At 42.1% G+C, this 20,459-nt stretch overlaps 1 protein-coding gene across 18 annotated transcripts in view; it reads left to right on the plus strand.

Moving 5' to 3' along the window:
• Positions 1-20,459, plus strand: part of SIPA1L1 (signal induced proliferation associated 1 like 1) — a 497,889-nt gene that overhangs the window by 474,859 nt on the left and 2,571 nt on the right. For 14 of the 18 annotated variants that reach the window (XM_027111668.1, XM_027111657.1, XM_027111658.1 and 11 more), the window contains 3 exons: positions 8,288-8,434; positions 17,538-17,652; positions 20,260-20,344. In XM_027111668.1, coding sequence (XP_026967469.1) covers positions 8,288-8,434; positions 17,538-17,652; positions 20,260-20,344 — 347 coding nt within the window. Of the gene's footprint in view, positions 1-8,287; positions 8,435-17,537; positions 17,653-19,183; positions 20,187-20,259; positions 20,346-20,459 lie in introns of those variants that run through there. The other 4 variants (XM_027111665.1, XM_027111667.1, XM_027111671.1 and 1 more) reach the window with 3 other exon arrangements.

Raw genomic sequence — 20,459 nt, forward strand, 5'->3', positions numbered from 1 at the left:
ATATGGGATTTTCTTAATATATCCTTTTGATAGCTTGTTGTTAGTGAATAGAAACAACAGGTTTTTTTGTATTGATTGTGTGTCTTACAACTTTCCTGAATTCTTTGATTAGTTCTAATAGTTTTTTGGTGGAGTCTTTAAGGTTTTCTATATATGACATGTTATCTGCAAATAGTGACAGTTTTACTCCTTTTCTGATTTGGATGCCTTTTATTTATTTTTCTTGCCTAACTGCTCTGGGTAGGACTTCCAATACTATGTTGAACAAAAGTGGTGAGAGTGGGCATCCTGTCTTGTTCCTGACCTTAGAGCTTTCAGCTTTTCAAAGTTGAGTGTGGCATCACCTGTGGGCTTGTGATATATGGTTTTTATTATGATGAGGTATGTTCTCTCAATACTCACTTTGTTCAGAGTTTTTATCATAAATGGATGTTGAAAATGTAAAATGCTTTTTCTGCATCTATTGAGATGATTATATGATTTTTATATTTCATTTTGTTAATGTGGTTTTTCACATTGATGAGCCATCCTTACATCCCTGGAATGAAACCCACTTGAACATGGTATATGATCCTCTTAACATAGTGTTGAATTAGGTTTGCTAATATTTTGTTGAGGGGTTTTGCATCCATGTTTTTAGGGATATTGGCCTATAATTTTCTTTCCTTGTGGCATCCTTGTCTGGTTTCCATATCAGGGTAATGCTGGCCTTGTAAAATGTGTTTGGAAGGGTTCCCTCCTCTTCTATTTTTCTGGAAGAGTTTGAGAAGGAATGGTATTAAATCTCCTTTGAATGTTTGGTAGAATTCATCAGTAAAGCTGTCTGAGTCCTGACTTCCATTGTTGGGAGATTTATGATTACTGATTCCATCTCCTTACTAGTAATTTGTCTGTTCAGATCTTCTATTTCTTCATGATTCAGTCTTGGTAGTTGTGTGTTCCATTTCTTTGAAGTTGTCCAGTTTGTTGGCATATGACTGTTTATAGTAGTATCTTACGATCCCTTGTATTTCTGTGGTATCAGATGTAACATCTCCTCTTTGATTTCTGATTTTGAGTCCTCTCTTTTTTTCCTGAGTGTAGCTAAAGGTTTATCAATTTCGTTTATTTTTTTTTTTCAAAGAACCAGCTCTTAGTTTCATTGACCTTTTCTGTTCTCTTTTTACTCTTTCATTTCTTTTGCTCTGATCTTTGTTATTTCCTTCCTTCTGTGGGCTTCAATTCTTCTTTTCCTAGTTTCTTGAGAGGTAAAATTTGGTTTTTTGAGACCATTCTCATTCCTTGATGTAGGCATTTATTTTTATGAACTTCCCTCTTAGAATTGCTTTTGCTGCATCCCATAATTTGGTATGTTGTATTTCCATTTTCAATTGTCTCAAAGTATTTTTTAAGTTAAGTTTCTCTTGCTTTCTTCTTAGATCCATCGGTTGTTCAGTAGCATGTTGTTTGTTTAATCTCTACCTACTTGTGAATTTTCCAGTTTTCTCCTGTAATCAATTTCTGGTACATACCACTATGGTCAGAAGAGATGTTTGATATGGTTTTAATCTTTTTAAATTTAGTAAGACTTGCTGTGGCCTAACATATGGTCTATCCTGGAGAATATCCCATATGCACCTGAGAAGAATGTGCATTCTGTTGCTTTTGAATGGAATGTTCTGTATTTCTGTTAAGACCATCAGTCTAACATGTCATTTAAGGCCAATGTTTCTTTATTGTTTTTTTGTCTGGGTGATCTATCATTTGTTGAAAGTGATGTATTAAAGTCCCCTGTTGTTGTTGTATTCCTGTCTATTCTCCCTTGAGGTCTATTAATATTTGCTTTATATAATTAGGTGCTCCTAGGTTATGTGCACAAATATTTACAAATGTTATATTCTGTTGTTGAATAACCACTTTAGTATTATGTCATGATCTTTGTCTCTTACTACAGTCTTTGTCTTAAAGTCTATTTCATCTGATATAAGTATAGCTACCCCAGCTTTCTTCTGGTTTCCTTCTGCATGGAATATCTTTTTCCATCCCTTTGTGTGTGTCCTTACATGTGAAGTGAATCTCTTGAAGCAACAATTAGATATATATTTTTTATCCAATCACTCTGTATCTTTTAATTGAAGAATTTAGTTTGTTTACATTTAAAGTAATTATCGGTAACTATGTACTTGTACCATTTTGTTGTTTTCTGGATGCCTGTAGTTCCTCTGATCCTTTCTTCTTCTTTACTGTCTTCCTTTGTGGTTTGATGACTTTCTTTAGTGGCATACTTTGGTTTCTTTCTCTTTATCTTTTGTGTATATACTATAGAGTTTTGGTTTGTGGTTACCATGAGGCTTACTTAAAACAACTTATGACAGTCTGTTTTAAGTTGAGAACAACTTAAATTTGAACACATTGTAAAGCTCTAACTTTTACTCCCCACCTCATTTCATGTTTTTATGTAAAATTTACATCTTTTTATCTTACGTATCCCTTAACTTATTACAGTTATAGTTATTTTTACTACTTTTGTCTTTTAACCTTCATACTAGCTTTACAAGTGGTCAGTTCACCACCTTTAGTATATATTTACCTTTTCCAGTGAGATACATACTTTAATATGTTTTCTTATTACTAATTAGCACTCTTTCTCTAAAGAAGTCCCTTTAACTATTCTTGTAAGACCAGTGTAGTAATGAACTTCCTTAGCTTTTGCTTATCTGAAAAACTCTTATTTCTCCTTCAATTCTGAAGTGACAGCTTTGCCAGGTAGAGTATTCTTTGTTGGCAGTTTTTTCCTTTCAGCACTTTGAATATATCATGCGGCTCCCCTCTGGCTTGCAAAGTTCCTCCTGAAAAATGTGCTAATAGTCTAACGGGGGGTTCCCTTCTGTGTAACAAGTTGTTCTTTTCTTCCTGCTTTTAAGATTCTCTCCTTCTCTTTTTTTTTTAATTAATTAATTTATTTTTGGTTAGGTTGGGTTTTTGTTGCTGCGTGCGGGCTTTCTCTAGTTGCGGTGCACAGGCTTCTCATTGTGGTGGCTTCTCTTGCTGCAGAGCACGGCCTCTAGGCACACGGGCTTCAGTGGTTGTGGCTCGCAGGCTCAGTAGTTGTGGCACACGGGCTTAGTTGCTCCGCGACATGTGGGATCTTCCCAGACCAGGGCTCGAACCCGTGTCCCCTGCATTGGCAGGCAGATTCTTAACCACTGCACCACCAGGGAAGTCCCTCTCCTTCTCTTTAACTGTTGGCATTTTAATTATGTGTTTTGGTGTGGTTTTCTTGGGGTTCATCTTTTTTGGAACTCTCTGGACTTCATGGATCTAGATATCTGTTTCCTTCCCTTGGTTAGGGAAGTTTTCAGCCATTATTTCTTCAAATAAGTTTTCTGCCCTTTCTCTCTTCTCCTCCTGGGACCCCTATAATGTGAATGTTGGTACGCTTGATGTTGCCCCATATGTCCCTTAAGCTTTCTTCCCTGTTTTTCATTCTTTTTTCTTTTTGCCTCTCTGATTGACTGAATTCCTCTACCCTATGTTAGACTTCACCAATCCTTTCTCCTGCTTCATCTAGTCTGCTGTTGAGCCCCTCTAGTATATTTTTCAGTTCAGTTACTGTATTCTTCAGCTCTGTGACTTCTGTTTGGTACTCTCTTTTACGTTCTGTGTCTTTGTGGAAGTTCTCACCGTGTTCATCCTTTCTTCTCTCAAGCTTCATGAACATCTTTATGGCCATCATTTTTAACTCTTTATATGGTAAGTTACTTATCTTGATTTCACTGAGAATTTTTCCTGAGATTTTTCTTGTGTTTTTCCTTTGGAACATTTTCCTTTGTTTCTTCATCTTCCTTGATGCTGTGTTTGTTTCTACGTATTAGGTAAAACAGCCACCTCTCCCAGCTTTGATGGCGTGGCCTCATGTAGAGGATGAACCGTGTCTTCCTACCCTGCCCTAGCTCTTGGTTGTCTCTCAAACTTTTGTGATTGTCCAAGCAGCCTAGTTTATTTTTAGAGCCTCCAGTAGCTGAGGGTGTGACAAGACCTGTCAGTGTCTCCAAGGGATGGATCTCAGTCATCACTTAGATTCAGTCATCACTTAGATCTCAGTCATCACTTAGATTGGAAACCGGAATCTCAGGCAGCAGCTTTTAAAGTATGCACATATGTACAGTCCTATGGGACCACAAGTATAAGCACCCCACCACCACCACCACCACCAGTGACCTGGAGGTGTCTGCCGGGTGGCAGTCATAAGTACTGGGACCCCACATGTATGTATAAGCGCCTTTCTGGAGATGCCTATGAGCTGGAGTGAGGCAGATGGAGAACACAAAGATTGCGTCCACAGGCCTCTGTTCCCTGAGAGCATCTTGTAGGCCTCTAAATGTGCCAAAACAGAAGGATTCTTTCACAGAAAGACGGGTGTGTTTCAGTCTGCTGCCTGGCAGTGCCCTGGGGGGGTGGTAGCCTGCCAAGAGCTGCCTCTTCAGGTGTTAGAGTCCCATGGGACCCAGAAACATGAGCTCCTCTTGGGCTCCAGAGCCCAAGGGGCAGCCACTGTGCAGCAGCCACAAAACTGGGGCTCCTGATGTGGTAAAAGCTCTCCCTTGGGCTGCTTGTTCAAAATAGAGATTTGCAGACCTCACCCAAGACCTGCTGAATTTGAATACAAAAGTCTGGTTTGTATTGTATTTTTTACCAAACATCGCAGCTGCTGTTAGGATTGGGCAAATTTGGCTAACACCAGATTAGTTATTTCTTAGAGAATGTTATCCACTGGCTTCCCTGAGCCACAGCATTGTTCTGTCTTTCCCAGCTATGAGAATATTAGCTGTGGTGTCGGCCAGTCACTTGTTGACTCATTCATTCATTGAGTGAGTGAGTATTATTTAGGAAAAGGCTTATTGATGCCGGGCACCTCCGTATTCTTCCCTTTGATTCATAAATGCCTTGTTCCTCCATCACCTTACTTGATCCCAGTTTTATTAAGGGCCATATTCAGGGACCAAAAAAAATTGCTTTTTTTCTTTCTCCTCTGTCCAGCTCCATTCCAGGGTTCTGCAGCTACCCTCCCACTATTGCCCAGCACAGCAGATACCTATTATGGAACCTGTGTGCCTGCTTACCATACATATGGCTGTAACCCCACCTCCCTTCTGCCCTTTTTCCTTCAGGGAACTCTGCAGCTTTATCTCTCTCTATGTCCATTTATACCCAATTTCTTTTCCTTCTGCTTCTTCTCTGAAGCAGTGTTTTCTTTAAATCTCCTGCCTTCCTAGTTTGCTTTCTCCCTGCATCTTTTCTGAGCTTTCAGCCCACTCCCATGACTGTTCCTCCATCATCTCCATCCTGCTTCCTACACAGTTCCCTTCTCCCCTTCTCCCCTGTGGCAGACATCACTCAAGAATCACATCAGCTTCCCCCTCCTCCCTCTTTATAAGAGGTCCAACTATGGCTTGAACCTGATTTCTCTTTGCCCTGAAAGGTCACTGTCTATGAACCAAAGCTGACACATGAAATGACCACTTTTTACCATCTGGACTCTAGAAACCACCTCCTAGTTGTGCCCTAAATAGTAGCCTTTTTTCCTCCGCTTCCCTCCCTGCATTGGGACCACTCTCCCTTCACTCCATTCCTCTTACAAGTACTTCCTGCCTACCTTGAATGTTTCTTTCACTTCCCCATTTTTTTTAACCTTTATAGGGATAAAAATAAACCCTCTGCGAAAGCCTGTCTGCATGTGTCATGTCACAGTAGGCCCTGCCTTCTGGAAGCTCACATACTAAGAGAACAGCCTGGAAATCTGCCCCCCTCACACCTTCCCTGTGAAGCCTGTGGCTGAAGGCCTGGCACTGAGGGAGGGGAGGAGCGGGCCACCCTCTCCCAGCTCCTTCCATCACCTCTTCTTGCTTTCCTAAAAGTCAGGCAGCAGCCACAGTGATCCCACGCCCTAAACTGAGCAGTCCTTGGGGGGCTGAGCCCTACGCCTTGGCCTCGTTGGTGTGACCACCACTGAGATACTGAGATGTGTTTGGGGAATGGACGACTTCTTTTTTTCCAAGTGGAAATTTGGGCCTCAGAGATAAAAGGGCAGAAGGGTGGTTGTGTGTAACACACAAAATCGTCTGTTCCAAAGAATCTGAAAACGAAAAAAATATATATATGTACTGAATCACTTTGCTGTACATCAGAAACTAACCCAACATTGTAAATCATTCCAGCTACTTACCCTTGGTGGGAGCAAGTTTAAATACAACTGAGCCTTTAATATCGGGCAACATTTGTTGATGTCCATTTACTCATAATTTTGCTAATGTTAAGCACATTAATAACTAGTAACTGCACATCAGACCGGTTCTTTACGTAATTTGAAAGGGAAAGCAAGCACTAAACGTTCTCTGGTTTATAGGCTATGATAATTGACAAAACTTTTTAATTCACAGTTATTTCCAGGGTCGCTTAGAGATTTTAACTGAGAAGTTCACTTTCAGCTTTGTGTTTGCATGAGTTTTAGTGTTACAGTCACATTGTGCGGGTGACCCTTCTCATGGAGGCACATGCTCTGCTCTCGTTTCTGCTCCAGCTGCTGCCCCATCGAGAGCATCTTCGTTTCCTGAGCTACGCTTCCCTCTCTCCTCCACCTATATGAACCTGAGCGGTAGCAGCACGCCCTCCACTGCACAGAGGGGCTCATTTCACCCATTCCTCCCGTCCCCAGGATAAGCAGAGATGAGCTGTTACTGTAGTTTAATATTTGTATTTTAAAAAATTGTCACCTTAGAAGGGGCTTGGGATGTTGGGCTGCTGTAAATCGAAAACTGTACAGGTTTCTGGTAATTGACTATATTGCTGAACTGAATGAATAAGCATTTTCAGAACTCTAATGGAAAACTGATGAATTCATAAGAGTGCTAACAAAAGATCAAGATGAAAAAAAAAATTAATCACCTGGGACTGAGTGAACTGATGAGGATGATTATAATTTCTGTGACTTTCTGTTTGAATAAAAAACAAAATGAACTTCCCAATGAACAAAGTTTACTACATCACTTCCCAGCTGAGTCTCTCTCAGTGTCTTTTTGTCCTCACTGGAAGTATGATTCTTGTTGTGCTGGTAAACGTTTAACAATCAGCTCCTGGAAGGAGGCACAGGCCCTGACTTGCAGCACTTGTCAGTTATTGTGGTGTAGATATACTCCTACCTCAGCTGATTTCAGGTTACCAAAGTGATGTCACTGAAAGCAAACTGGGAAGAGATGTATACAGATACACTTCTGTATAGAGTTTCCACCATATAGATACCTCCACAACATAGAAAATAGCAAAAAAATGTAATCAACCAGTGATGGGTCTTGAGTACCATCTTTTTAAAATATGATTTATTTAGTCGTAAGTTTACATAATTGAATTTTTTTTAAGTTTTTTTGATGTGGACCATTTTTGTCGTTCTACATTTTTACACTTAAGATTATAACCCTATAAACTCATTTATCAACTGTCTTCCTTTCCTATATTATTCTTGGCACTCAACTAAGACTGCCGAAGTCTATCGTACCTTGTATTTTTACATTCTCAAATAAGAACTTAAGATGATAAGATGTGCGTTAAAAAACAAAGAAAACTGATGCCAAGAGTTGCTTAGCGTGTCCTTGGGAAGGAGGAGGAGCCAACACCAGTTAACCTGTGTTAACTCTGCTGGGTGACCCAGCACTCACTGTCACGTGCTCTGATTTGGTTCTCACACCACCCTGGATACATCCAACTGCAGAAACCAGTGGGCCGTTCCTGGGATACAGAACAGACGTGGGCCAGGGATGCAGGGAGTCCACATGGAGGGCAGTCAGATCCCAGGTTCCAATGCAGTTAAAAATAAGCTTTACTATCCCCTCAAACAAGCATCACCAAGCCTCCCTGGCCTGGCTGCAAAACCCACCTCTCTTGAAGTAGGTCCCTTCACCCCAGCCTGAATCTCTTGACTCTGCGAGGAAACACGAGGAGCTGCCCTGGGTCCCACTGTAGACGAGCAGCTCCTGCCAAAGCAGACACATTGCCTCGGTGCAGGACTGACTTTTCCAAGACTCACCCCACTAGAAATGGGACAGTGGGAGGTTATACAAAAGTGAATTAAGGTTGGAGGAAGTCAGTTCCCAGTTCGACTCAGCTTTAGAATGACCACTAACGGCCTGTTAGACTAGAAACTGATGCCAGGTAACAAATGATTTACAAATATATTGTAACAGAAAATGGGTAAAACTTCGAGTGGTTCTCCTGTGGGCATGAGAAGCAGCTTATCCCTTGTCCCTTCCTGCAGGAGAGTTCTCGGCCTCGGACAGCTCCCTCAATGACATCCAGGAGACCCAAAGGCCGCCCATTCCCGACCCCGGCCTCATGCCCCTGCCCGACGCTGCTGCGGATCTGGATTGGTCCAACCTGGTGGACGCCGCCAAGGCATATGAGGGTGAGTCTACTGACGGTCCAGGCTGGGCCACACTGAGGTCGTGGGCAGTGTGAGTGCACTGGACACACGTTTTACCATCACAGCCAGAAACCAGCTGAGCTAACAGTTCTTGAGCACTTGGTAGGGGCCCCCACTGTCAGATTTAATCAGGTGGAACCCAGTGTTTCCTCTACATAGGAAGTCGTCACACGGATGCCTCGCCTCCCTGTACCTGAGAAGGGCAGAGTGCAGGGGAATCCCAACCGTCACTTGAATGGAAACAGCACGTGTCCGGGAGAGTTTTTTATCACGTCATGAAGACGTCATTGCTCAACGCACAGTTGGATCTGTTAGGATGCTTGTCCTGCTTGGCCCAGCCCCAGGCTCCTTCCTCTGCTCTTCTCACTCATCTCTCGGGTGTGTGGTAGCAGGTGTGCTTTCTGCCTGCTTCGTTCCTACGTCAACCTACTTGCTGTGCGCTTGCGTTAAGCCAGTGGTCCTTCAATGCAGGCCCTTACACTAGTGCTGACCTGCTCTGCTGAAATAGAAAAAAACTAAAAGTATTGCTGTGTGTGTTGACATGAGGTTGTCAGAGGTCTTTTTTGGATAGACTGACTCTGAGGTTGCCCTTCCCGATTTTTTGAGGCTAAAATGGTCTTTGTAAAATGATGGTGCTAGCAGATGATTGGTTTTGAGGTTTTGTTTTATTGCCCTTACTTGGAAGGATTGAAAGTTGCTCTTCAGTCAAGCTCCAGTTTGGGGGAGCCAATTGCCTAGGCCATGGAATTCAGAAGTCAGACAACCACAGAGCAGTGAACAGTGAATCCCCATTTTAGCTGATGGCAATTCCCCAGGACTAACTTGATTGTCAATTTCAATGTGTTGGTCACTCTCCTTCATATAAAATCACAGTTTTGTTTTTTGTTTTAATTTTTATTGGAGTATAGTTGATTTACAATGTTGGTTAGTTTCAGGTATACAGCAAAATGAATCAGGGATACATATACATATACCCATTCTTTTTTTGATTCTTTTCCCATATAGGACATTACAGAGTATTGAGTTCCCTGTGCTATACAGTAGGTCCTTATTAGTTATCTGTTTTATATATAGTAGTGTGTACATGTCAATCCCAATCTCCCAATTTATCCCTCCCCCCCTTACCCCCTGGTAACCATAAGTTTCTTTTTTTTTTTTCTTTAACATCTTTATTGGAGTATAATTGCTTCACACTGGTGTGTTAGTTTCTGCTTTATAACAAAGTGAATCAGTTATACATATACATATGTTCCCATATCTCTTCCCTCTTGCGTCTCCCTCCCTCCCACCCTCCCTATCCCACCCCTCCAGGCGGTCACAAAGCACCGAGCTGATCTCCCTGTGCTATGCAGCTGCTTCCCACTAGCTATCTACCTTACATTTGGTAGTGTATATATGTCCATGCCTCTCTCTTGCTTTGTCACAGCTCACCCTTCCCCCTCCCCATATCCTCATGTCCGTTCTCTAGTAGGTCTGTGGCTTTATTCCTGTCTTACCCCTAGGTTCTTCATGCCATTTTTTTCCCTTAAATTCCATATATATGTGTTAGCATACGGTATTTGTCTTTCTCTTTCTGACTTACTTCACTCTGTATGACAGACTCTAGCTCTATCCACCTCATTACAAATAGCTCAATTTCGTTTCTTTTTATGGCTGAGTAATATTCCATTGTATATATGTGCCACATCTTCTTTATCCATTCATCCGATCATGGACACTTAGATTGTTTCCATCTCTGGACTATTGTAAATAGAGCTGCAATGAACATTTTGGTACATGACTCTTCTCGAATTTTGGTTTTCTCAGGGTATATGCCCAGTAGTGGGATTGCTGGGTCATATGGTAGTTCTATTTGTAGTTTTTAAGGAACCTCCATACTGTTCTCCATAGTGGCTGTACCAATTCACATTCCCACCAGCAGTGCAGGAGTGTTCCCTTTTCTCCACACCCTCTCCAGCATTTATTGTTTGTAGATTTTTTGATGATGGCCATTCTGACTGGTGTCAGATGATATCTCATTGTAGTTTTGATTTGCATTTCTCTAATGATTAATGATGTTGAGCATTCTTTCATGTGTTTGTTGGCAGTCTGTATATCTTCTTTGGAGAAATGTCTATTTAGGTCTTCTGCCCACTTTTGGGTTGGGTTGTTTGTTTTTTTGTTATTGAGCTGCATGAGCTGCTTATAAATTTTCGAAATTAATCCTTTGTCAGTTGCTTCATTTGCAAATATTTTCTCCCATTCTGAGGGTTGTCTTTTGGTCTTCTTTATGGTTTCCTTTGCTGTGCAAAAGCTTTGAGGTTTCATTAGGTCCCATTTGTTTATTTTTGTTTTTATTTCCATTTCTCTAGGAGGTGGGTCAAAAAGGATCTTGCTGTGATTTATGTCATAGAGTGTTCTGCCTATGTTTTCCTCTAAGAGTTTGATAGTGTCTGGCCTTACATTTAGGTCTTTAATCCATTTTGAGCTTATTTTTGTGTATGGTGTTAGGGAGTGATCTAATCTCATACTTTTACATGTACCGGTCCAGTTTTCCTAGCACCAATTAGAAGAGGCCATCCTTTCTCCACTGTACATTCCTGCCTCCTTTATCAAAGATAAGGTGACCATATGTGCGTGGGTTTATCTCTGGGCTTTCTATCCTGTTCCATTGATCTATGTTTCTATTTTTGTGCCAGTACCATACTGTCCTGATTACTGTAGCTTTGTAGTATACTCTGAAGTCAGGGAGCCTGATTCCTCCAGCTCCGTTTTTCTTTCTCAAGATGCTTTGGCTATTCGGGGTCTTTTGTGTTTCCATACAAATTGTGAAACTTTTTGTTCTAGTTCTGTAAAGAATGCCAGTGGTAGTTTGATAAGGATTTTACTGAATCGGTAGATTGCTATGGGTAGTAGAGTCATTTTCACAATGTTGATTCTTCCAATCCAAGAATGTGGTATATCTCTCCGTCTATTTGTATCATCTTTAATTTCTTTCATCAGTGTCTTATAATTTTCTGCATACAGGTCTTTTGTCTCCTTAGGTAGGTTTGTTCCTAGATATTTTATTCTTTCTGTTGCAGTGGTAAATGGAAGTGTTTTCTTGATTTCACTTTCAGATTTTTCATCATTAGTGTATAGGAATGCAAGAGATTTCTGTGCATTAATTTTGTATCCTGCAACTTTACCAAATTCATTGATTAGCTCTAGTAGTTTTCTGGTAGCATCTTTAGGATTCTCTTTGTATAGTACCATGTCATCTGCAAACAGTGACAGCTTGACTTCTTCTTTTCTGATTTGGATTCCTTTTATTTCCTTTTCTTCTCTGATTGCTGTGGCTAAAACTTCCAAAACTATGTTGAATAAGAGTGGTGAGAGTGGGCACCTTTGTCTTGTTCCTGATCTTAGTGGAAATGCTTTCAGTTTTTCACCATTGAGGACGATGTTGGCTGTGGGTTTGTCCTATATGGCCTTTATTATGTTGAGGAAAGTTCCCTCTATGCCTACTTTCTGGAAGGTTTTTATCATAAATGGGTGTTGAATTTTGTCAAAAGCTTTCTCTGCATCTATTGAGATTATCATATGGTTTTTCTCCTTCAGTTTGTTAATATGGTGTATCACGTTTATTGATTTGTGTATTTTGAAGAATCCTTGCATTCCTGGAATAAACCCCACTTGATCATGGTGTATGATCCTTTTAATGTGCTGTTGGATTCTGTTTGCTAGTATTTTGTTGAGGGTTTTTGCATCTATGTTCATCAGTGATATTGGCCTGTAGTTTTCTTTCTTTGTGACGTCCTTGTCTGGTTTTGGTATCAAGGTGATGGTGGCCTTGTAGAATGAATTTAGGAGTGTTCCTCCCTCTGCTATATTTTGGAAGAGTTTGAGAAGGATAGGTGTTAGCTCTTCTCCTAATGTTTGATAGAATTCGCCTGTGAAGCCATCTGGTCCTGGGCTTTTGTTTGTTGGAAGATTTTTAATCACAGTTTCAATTTCAGTGCTTGTGATTGGTCTGTTCATATTTTCTATTTCTTCCTGATTCAGTCTTGGCAGTTTGTGCATTTCTAAGAATTTGGCTGTTTCTTCCATGTTGTCCATTTTATTGGCATAGAGTTGCTTGTAGTAATCTCTCATGATCTTTTGTATTTCTGCAGTGTCAGTTGTTACTTCTCCTTTTTCATTTCTAATTCTATTGATTTGAGTCTTCTCCCTTTTTTTTCTTGATGAGTCTGGCTAATGGTTTATGAATTTTGTTTATGTTCTCAGAGAACCAACTTTTAGTTTTATTGATCTTTGCTATCGTTTCCTTCATTTCTTTTTCATTTATTCCTTATCTGATTTTTATGATTTCTTTCCTTCTGCTAACTTTGGGGGTTTTTTGTTCTTCTTTCTCTAATTGCTTTAGGTGCAGGGTTAGGTTGTTTATTTGAGATGTTTCCTGTTTCTTAAGGTGGGCTTGTATTGCTATTAACTTCCCTCTTAGAACTGCTTTTGCTGCATCCCATAGGTTTTGCGTCGTCATGTCTCCATTGTCATTTGTTTCTAAGTATTTTTTTACTTCCTCTTTGATTTCTTCAGTGATCACTTCGTTATTAAGTAGTGTATTGTTTAGCCTCCATGTGTTTGTATTTTTTACAGATCTTTTCCTGTAATTGATATCTAGTCTCATAGCGTTGTGGTTGGAAAAGATACTTGATACAATTTCAATTTTTTTAAATTTACCAAGACTTGATTTGTGACCTAAGATATGATCTATCCTGGAGAATGTTCCATGAGCACTTGAGAAAAATGTGTATTCTGTTGTTTTTGGATGGAGTGTCCTATAAATATCAATTAAGTTCATCTTGTTTAATGTATCATTTAAAGCTTGTGTTTCCTTATTTATTTTCATTTTGGATGATCTGTCCATTGGTGAAAGTGGGGTGTTAAAGTCCCCTACTATGAATGTGTTACTGTTGATTTCCCCTTTTATGACTGTTAGTATTTGCCTTATGTATTGAGGTGCTCCAATGTTGGGTGCATAAATATTTACAATTGTTATATATTCTTGGATAGATCCCTTGATCATTATGTAGTGTCCTTCTTTGTCTCTTGTAATAGTCTTTATTTTAAAGTCTATTTTGTCTGATATAAGAATTGCTACTCCAGCTTTCTTTTGGTTTCCATTTGCTTGGAATACCTTTTTCCATCCCCTTACTTTCAGTCTGTATGTGTCTCTAGCTCTGAAGTGGGTCTCTTGTAGACAGCCTATATATGGGTCTTGTTTTTGTATCCATTCAGCCAATCTGTGTCTTTTGGTTGGAGCATTTAATCCATTTACATTTAAGGTAATTATCAATATGTATGTTCCTATTTCCATTTTCTAAATTGTTTTGGGTTCGTTATTGTAGGTTTTTTCCTTCTCTTGTGCTTCTTGCCTAGAGAAGTTCCTTTAGCATTTGTTGTAAAGCTGGTTTGGTGGTGCTGAACTCTCTCAGCTTTTGCTTGTCTGTAAAGGTTTTAATTTCTCCATCAAATCTGAATGAGATCCTTGCTGGGTAGAGTAATCATGCTTGTAGGTTTTTCTCCTTCATCACTTTAAATATGTCCTGCCACTCCCTTCTGGCTTGCAGAGTTTCTGCTGAAAGATCAGCTGTTAACCTTATGGGGATTCCCTTGTGTGTTATTTGTTGTTTTCCCCTTGCTGCTTTTAATATGTTTTCTTTGTATTTAATTTTTGACAGTTTGATTAATACGTGTCTTGGCGTATTTCTCCTTGGATTTATCCTGTATGGGACTCTCTGTGCTTCCTGGACTTGATTAACTATTTCCTTTTCCATATGAGGGAAGTTTTCAACTATAATCTCTTCAAATATTTTCTCAGTCCCTTTCTTTTTCTCTTCTTCTTCTGGAACCCCTATAATTTGACTGTTGGTGCATTTAATGTTGTCCCAGAGGTCTCTGAGACTGTCCTCAGTTCTTTTCATTCTTTTTTCTTTATTCTGCTCTGCAGTAGTTATTTCCACTATTTTATCTTCCAGGTCACTCATCCATTCTTCTGTCTCAGTTATTCTGCTATTGATCCCATCTAGAGTATTTTTCATTTCATTTATTGTGTTGTTCATCGTTGCTTGTTTCATCTTTAGTTCTTCTAGGTCCTTGTTAAATGTTTCTTGCATTTTGTCTATTTCCAAGATTTTGGATCATCTTTACTATCATTATTCTGAATTCTTTTTCAGGTAGACTGCCTATTTCCTCTTCATTTGTTAGGTCTGGTGGGTTTTTATCTTGCTCCTTCATCCGTGGTGTGTTTTTCTGTCTTATTTTGCTTATCTTACTGTGTTTGGGGTCTTCTTTTTGCAGGCTGCAGGTTTGTAGTTCCCATTGTTTTTGGTGTCTGTCCCCAGTGGCTAAGGTTGGTTCAGTGGGTTGTGTAGGCTTCCTGGTGGAGGGGACTAGTGCTTGTGTTCTGGTGAGTGAGGCTGGATCTTGTCTTTCTGGTGGGCAGGTCTACGTCTGGTGGTGTGTTTTGGGGTGTCTGTGGACTTATTATGATTTTAGGCAGCCTCTCTGCTAATGGCTGGGGTTGTGTTCCTGTCTTGCTAGTTGTTTGGCATAGCGTGTTCAGCACTGTCGCTTGCTGGTCGTTGAGTGAAGCTGGGTGCTGGCATTGAGATGTAGATCTCTGGGAGATTTTTGCTGTTTGATATCATGTGGAGCTGGGAGGTCTCTTGTGGACCAGTGTCCTGAAGTTGGCTCTCCCACCTCAGAGCCACAGCACTGACTCCTGGCTGCAGCACCAAGAGCCTTTCCTCCACACGGCTCAGAATAAAAGAGAGAAAAAGTAGAGAGAATTAGTAGCAGTAGGAAGAAAGGAAGGAAGGAAGGAAGGAAGAAGGAAGGAAAGAAAGGAAGGAAGGAGGGAGGGAGGGAGGGACGGTGGGAGGAAGGAAGGAAGGAGGGAAGGAAGGAAAAAAGAAAGAAAGAAGGACGATAAAGTAAAATAAAATAGAGTAAAATATAATAAAGTTATTAAATTAAAAAAATTATTAAAAAATAAATTTTTAAAAAAAGGACAGATAGAACCTTAGGACAAATGGTCGAAGCAAAGCTATACAGACAAAATCTCACACAGAAGCATACACATACACACAAAAAGAGGAAAAGGGGAAAAAATCATAAATCTTGCTCTCAAAGTCCACCTCCTCAATTTGGGATGACTCGTTGTCTATTCAGGTTTTCCACAGATGCAGGGTACATCAAGTTGATTGTGGAGCTTTAATCCGCTGCTCCTGAGGCTGCTGGGAGAGATTTCCCTTTCTCTTCTTTGTTCTCACAGCTCCGGGGCTCAGCTTTGGATTTGGCCCCGCCTCTGCGTGTAGGTCGCTGGAGGGCGTCTGTTCTTCGCTCAGACAGGACGGGGTTAAAGGAGCCGCTGCTTCGGGGGCTCTGGCTCACTCAGGCCAGGGGGGGAGGGAGGGGCACGGAGTGCGGGGTGGGCCTGAGGCGGCAGAGGCCGGCGTGACGTTGCACCAGCCTGAGGCGCGCCGTGCGTTCTCCCGGGGAAGTTGTCTCTGGATCCCGGGAACCTGGCAGTGGCGGGCTGCACAGGCTCCCAGGAGGGGAGGTGTGGAGAGTGAGCTGTGCTCGCACACAGGCTTCTTGGTGGCGGCAGCAGCGGCCTTAGCGTCTCATGCCCGGCTCTGGGGTGCGCGCTCATAGCCGCGGCTCGCGCCGTCTCTGGAGCTCCTTTAAGCAGCGCTCTTAATCCCCTCTCCTCGCGCACCAGGAAACAAAGAGGGAAGAAAAAGTCTCTTGCCTCTTCGGCAGCTCCAGACCTTTTCCCGGACTTCCTCCCGGCTGGCTGTGGCGCACTAGCCCCTTAAGGCTGTGTTCACGCCGCCAACCCCAGTCCTCTCCCTGCGCTCTGACCGAAGCCCGAGCCTCAGCTCGCAGCCCCACCCGCCCCGGTGGGTGAGCAGACAAGCCTCTCGGGCTGGTGAGTGCCGGTTGTCACCGATCCTCTGTGCAGGAGTTTCTGCGCTATGACCTCCGCACCCGTTGCTGCGCTCTCCTCCGCGGCCTCGAAGCCCCCCCCCCCCCCCCCCCCCGCGCCGCAACCCGCAGTCTCCGCCCGCGAAGGGGCTTCCTAGTGTGTGGAAACCTTTCCTCCTTCACAGCTCTCTCCCACTGGTGCAGGTCCCGTCCCTATTCTTTTGTCTCTGTTTTTTCTTTTTTTCTTTTGCCCTACCCAGGTACGTGGGGAGTTTCTTGCCTTTTGGGAGGTGTGAGGTCTTCTGCCAGCATTCAGTAGGTGTTCTGTAGGAGTTGTTCCACGTGTAGATGTATTTCTGGTGTATCTGTGGGGAGGAAGGTGGTCTCCGCATCTTACTCTTCCGCCATCTTCCCCTCGTTCTCCCTCCATAAGTTTGTTTTCTACATCTGTAACTCTACTTCTGTTTTGTAGATAAGTTTATTAGTACCCTTTTTTTTGTTTCCACATATAAGTGATATCACATGATATTTGTCTTTCTCTGACTTACTTCGCTCAGTATGACAATCTCTAGGTCCATCCCTGTTGCTGCAAAGAAGTTTTGCTTTTTCAGTGGGAGATTTTTTTTTTAATTTGATTTTGTTTCTTGGCTCAAGCCTGAAGTCTGTGTATTTTGAAACAGAGGTGGTGTGGGCCTAGGCTAAAGCCCACCAAGGTAGCCAGGAGTCTTAGGGAAAACATACTTGAGGAAGCCTCAGGAAGCTTAGTACTAGCTCTTTAATGCGCTTTATGTTGTCACTGAGTGGAAAGCATCGGTCTGGAAATTTGGCACCAGGCCTGTTTCCACGGAAACAATAGAATGGTACTTTTATGAGCAAGGGAAAAGCTGGAATAGAAGCTGAGTCACAACAACTGTTTTTAAAAGAGAAATTACAATGTTACTATCCTCTTCCAGCTAAAACAGTAAAAAAATTTTCCTACAAGGGTTGGGAGATAAGGTTTCCGATGCATTCCTGCCCCTTGATTAGCTCTGACTGTGCGTGTAGGCCATTTCTTTTAGAAATGGAGGGCCCCCATAGAGAGGGCCCAGGATCCAGTTCCAAAATACTGAATGGTTTCTTCTCTCCGTTTCAGTCCAGAGAGCCTCGTTCTTTGCTGCTAGTGATGAAAACCATCGCCCTCTGAGTGCTGCATCCAACAATGACCAGCTTGAAGAGCAGACTCTGGCCCAGATGAAGTCTTACAGCAGGTTAGTCATCCAGTGGCGAGGGTACCACTCCACACCACACGTCACCTCCATTAGTGACAGACCGCAGGTGTGGGGAAGAGGCGACGGAGGCCACATGTAGCAGCTGAATGAAACTCATCACTCCGGTGCCAGACACGTCACTTTCTGTTCGAATGCTTTGTAACCAAATATTCTAAACACCATGAAACTGTTCTTGATGGCTTAAAAGTCATCATTGTGAATATTCATTATTATTTAATGCCGTCGTACATTTCTGTCCTCAGGGTTTATTAGGTAAGGTAAGGGAAATCATGTGTGCTGAACATCCTCGGACTCCTATGCGTTTAGTCCTTGAGTCTGGGTTTTGAGTCTGCCAGTTTTGAAGCTGTCAGTTGGTCATGCTTGTAAATGTGCCTGCATCTTAGCAGCTCCCAACGTTCTGCTTCAGACCTACATTAGAACTGGGTCACCGGGAGAGGTAAGATTTATGTAAACTAAGAAGTTAAAAGCAGTAGCTGAGTGAAGGGCATGGACTCTGACTTCTACTTAACTAAGTAGAGGCTGACTTTTCCATTTCCCCCTCAGTTTCAAATGGTGAGGTTGTTGGATAAATGTGTGACGTTCCTATATATTAAAGCATCCCAGCAGTCAGCCGTGGACACATAGTAAGCCCTCCCTAATGGAGAATAATTTCATTGATTTGAAATCTCTTAAAACCTTTTGATGATGGATAAGAATCCAGATATCTAGAAAACTTGGTCAGAAACAGCCAGTAACGGGAAGAGAGGTTGGCATAGGTTTGCACAGATATACCGGCGACTTGTGCTTGAAGACTTCTGAAGCAAGTCTGTAAGGAAACCCTCTTCAAGAGGAAGTAGAAGAGCAATGGGTTGTTTGTTGTGAGTGTAACAGATGCTGCATTTATCCTATTGTTGGGACAGTTGGGGAAGGAAAGAGGCAGTGAGTTTGGCTGTTGAGAACTTTTTTAAAACTTGCAGAGTCGAGGGGAGAGCCCCAAATGTCCCTTTTTAGGATGAAGAGAAGTCTGAGTGAGCAAAGACAGTTCTCCTGAGAAAGGATTATTAAGCGGCTCCTAAATCTTTGTAGAACCTGTAGAAGCTTAAGATGATTGGGTCTTTGCTCGGTGTGGATGAGCAAATGCAAATGGGGTTAAATATGTTCTTAAAGATTATCAGTGCACTCACAGTCACAGAATTCATTTTGCAGACCTTCAGAAGTCAAGATACGCCACAGAGAGTTACTAACAGCCTGCAGTGGCTGCGTCAGCCCTGCCAGGAGCAGGGACTGTGGACTCAACGGCTTGTGAAGGACAGCCCTGCCCCCATCCCCAGCCTCAGTGTTTTCTGTTCAACACCACTCTTATTCTGTCACATCCTTGGCCTTCAACCCATCCAAACCTGACCTACTTGTGAGGTGCGGTGGATTGCAGCTGACCACTTCCCTTTTAAAATCCATTCACTGTCAGCTTTTAATTGGTCGTCCTGTCTTTCTTAGAAGTGAGGAGGTCATTATCATTCCATTTTATTTACAGCCTTGGGACACTCCATGCCACTGTGGGCTTGCTGTGGACCTAGAATTAGCAGAAGACGTTGACACAGCTTATTTTAGGTCAGGAATTCCAACTTGAACTTTGATTTTTAAAGTAAAGAATACCTTTTATTTCATGACGCCAAGAGTTCAGAGTCACCACCTCTTCCCCTTGACCTCTGGAAAGAGGCAGCTGCCAGTTGGTTCCATGGAAGCCTTCAGATTTTTGGTTGTGTGAGGCTGAGGTTGTGTTTCTGGCTAGAACTCACCTGGAAACTTTTTGGAGCTTGAATTCAAGTAGAGGAGAGTCTGGGAGGGAGAGTTGACAGGTCTTCAGCCCCTGCCACGCTGTGTCATCTGTCCAGCTGGTTACATGGCCTTCTCATCCTCTAACTCCCCTTCCTTCTGATGCTCCACTGGCATGGCATTTTTAGCACTTAAATGAAATGGGAGAAAATAAGAAAATTGTGGGCTGCAGAGTTTGCTGATCATAATAGCGAAGAGCTTAAGACATTAAGGTTGGACTGAGAAGCTTCTGAAAGATGTAGCCTTATTTTTTTAATATTTGAAGATATTTAAACTAGTCTAAGTTAAGACGTGGGCCCGATGACTTAGTCGCCACCGGGTGAGTGGCCACAGGCTTTACTTACTTGGGTTGCCCCAACGTAGAGCCTGCCCCAACCCTCCCCCAGCCAACATGCACACACAGAGGAGTAACTCTCCTCTTCTTAGAGCCTCTAAAGAGATACTCATTTCACTGTTTGACAGTTGTGTCTGCCAGAAAGTTGTTCTTGTGCTGCCAAAGAGACCATTTTCACTTATTGTCCTATATTGTCACAAAGATGCAGCATCTTAAACAAAGGAAGCCATTGATTGGCTGTAGTTCACACTTGCATTACCTTTTGTTAAGACTGCCATTTTCTTTTTTAAAATGAGAATGCACGGTTGTGTCACCATACTGAGTAATTTGACATTGAAAACCATTTTGTAAATTCAGACGCCTCCTTCAAAAAAAAAAATGCCAAACAAAGCCGGCCATGGAGGGTCCTGCCAGCAAGGTCTTTTGTTTCTTGTTCCCAGCAGTAAAAATTCCTCTCCCACTCTGGCTTCTAAAGTGGACCAGCTGGAAGGTATGCTGAAGTTGCTTCGAGAAGATCTGAAGAAGGTAAACCATATTCTCCAAGCAGGTCACCCAGTCCATGCAAGCTGCCCTTGAACCGTGAGAGCCCTTTGTCAGCAGTGTTTGTTAGTGGACTAAGATGTGGTTGTTTTCCCTACTT

The sequence above is a fragment of the Aethalodelphis obliquidens genome, unplaced genomic scaffold (assembly GCF_003676395.1).
Source record: "Aethalodelphis obliquidens isolate GAN/ISIS:26980383/991018 unplaced genomic scaffold, ASM367639v1 scaffold10, whole genome shotgun sequence".
Taxonomy (NCBI): domain Eukaryota; kingdom Metazoa; phylum Chordata; class Mammalia; order Artiodactyla; family Delphinidae; genus Aethalodelphis; species Aethalodelphis obliquidens.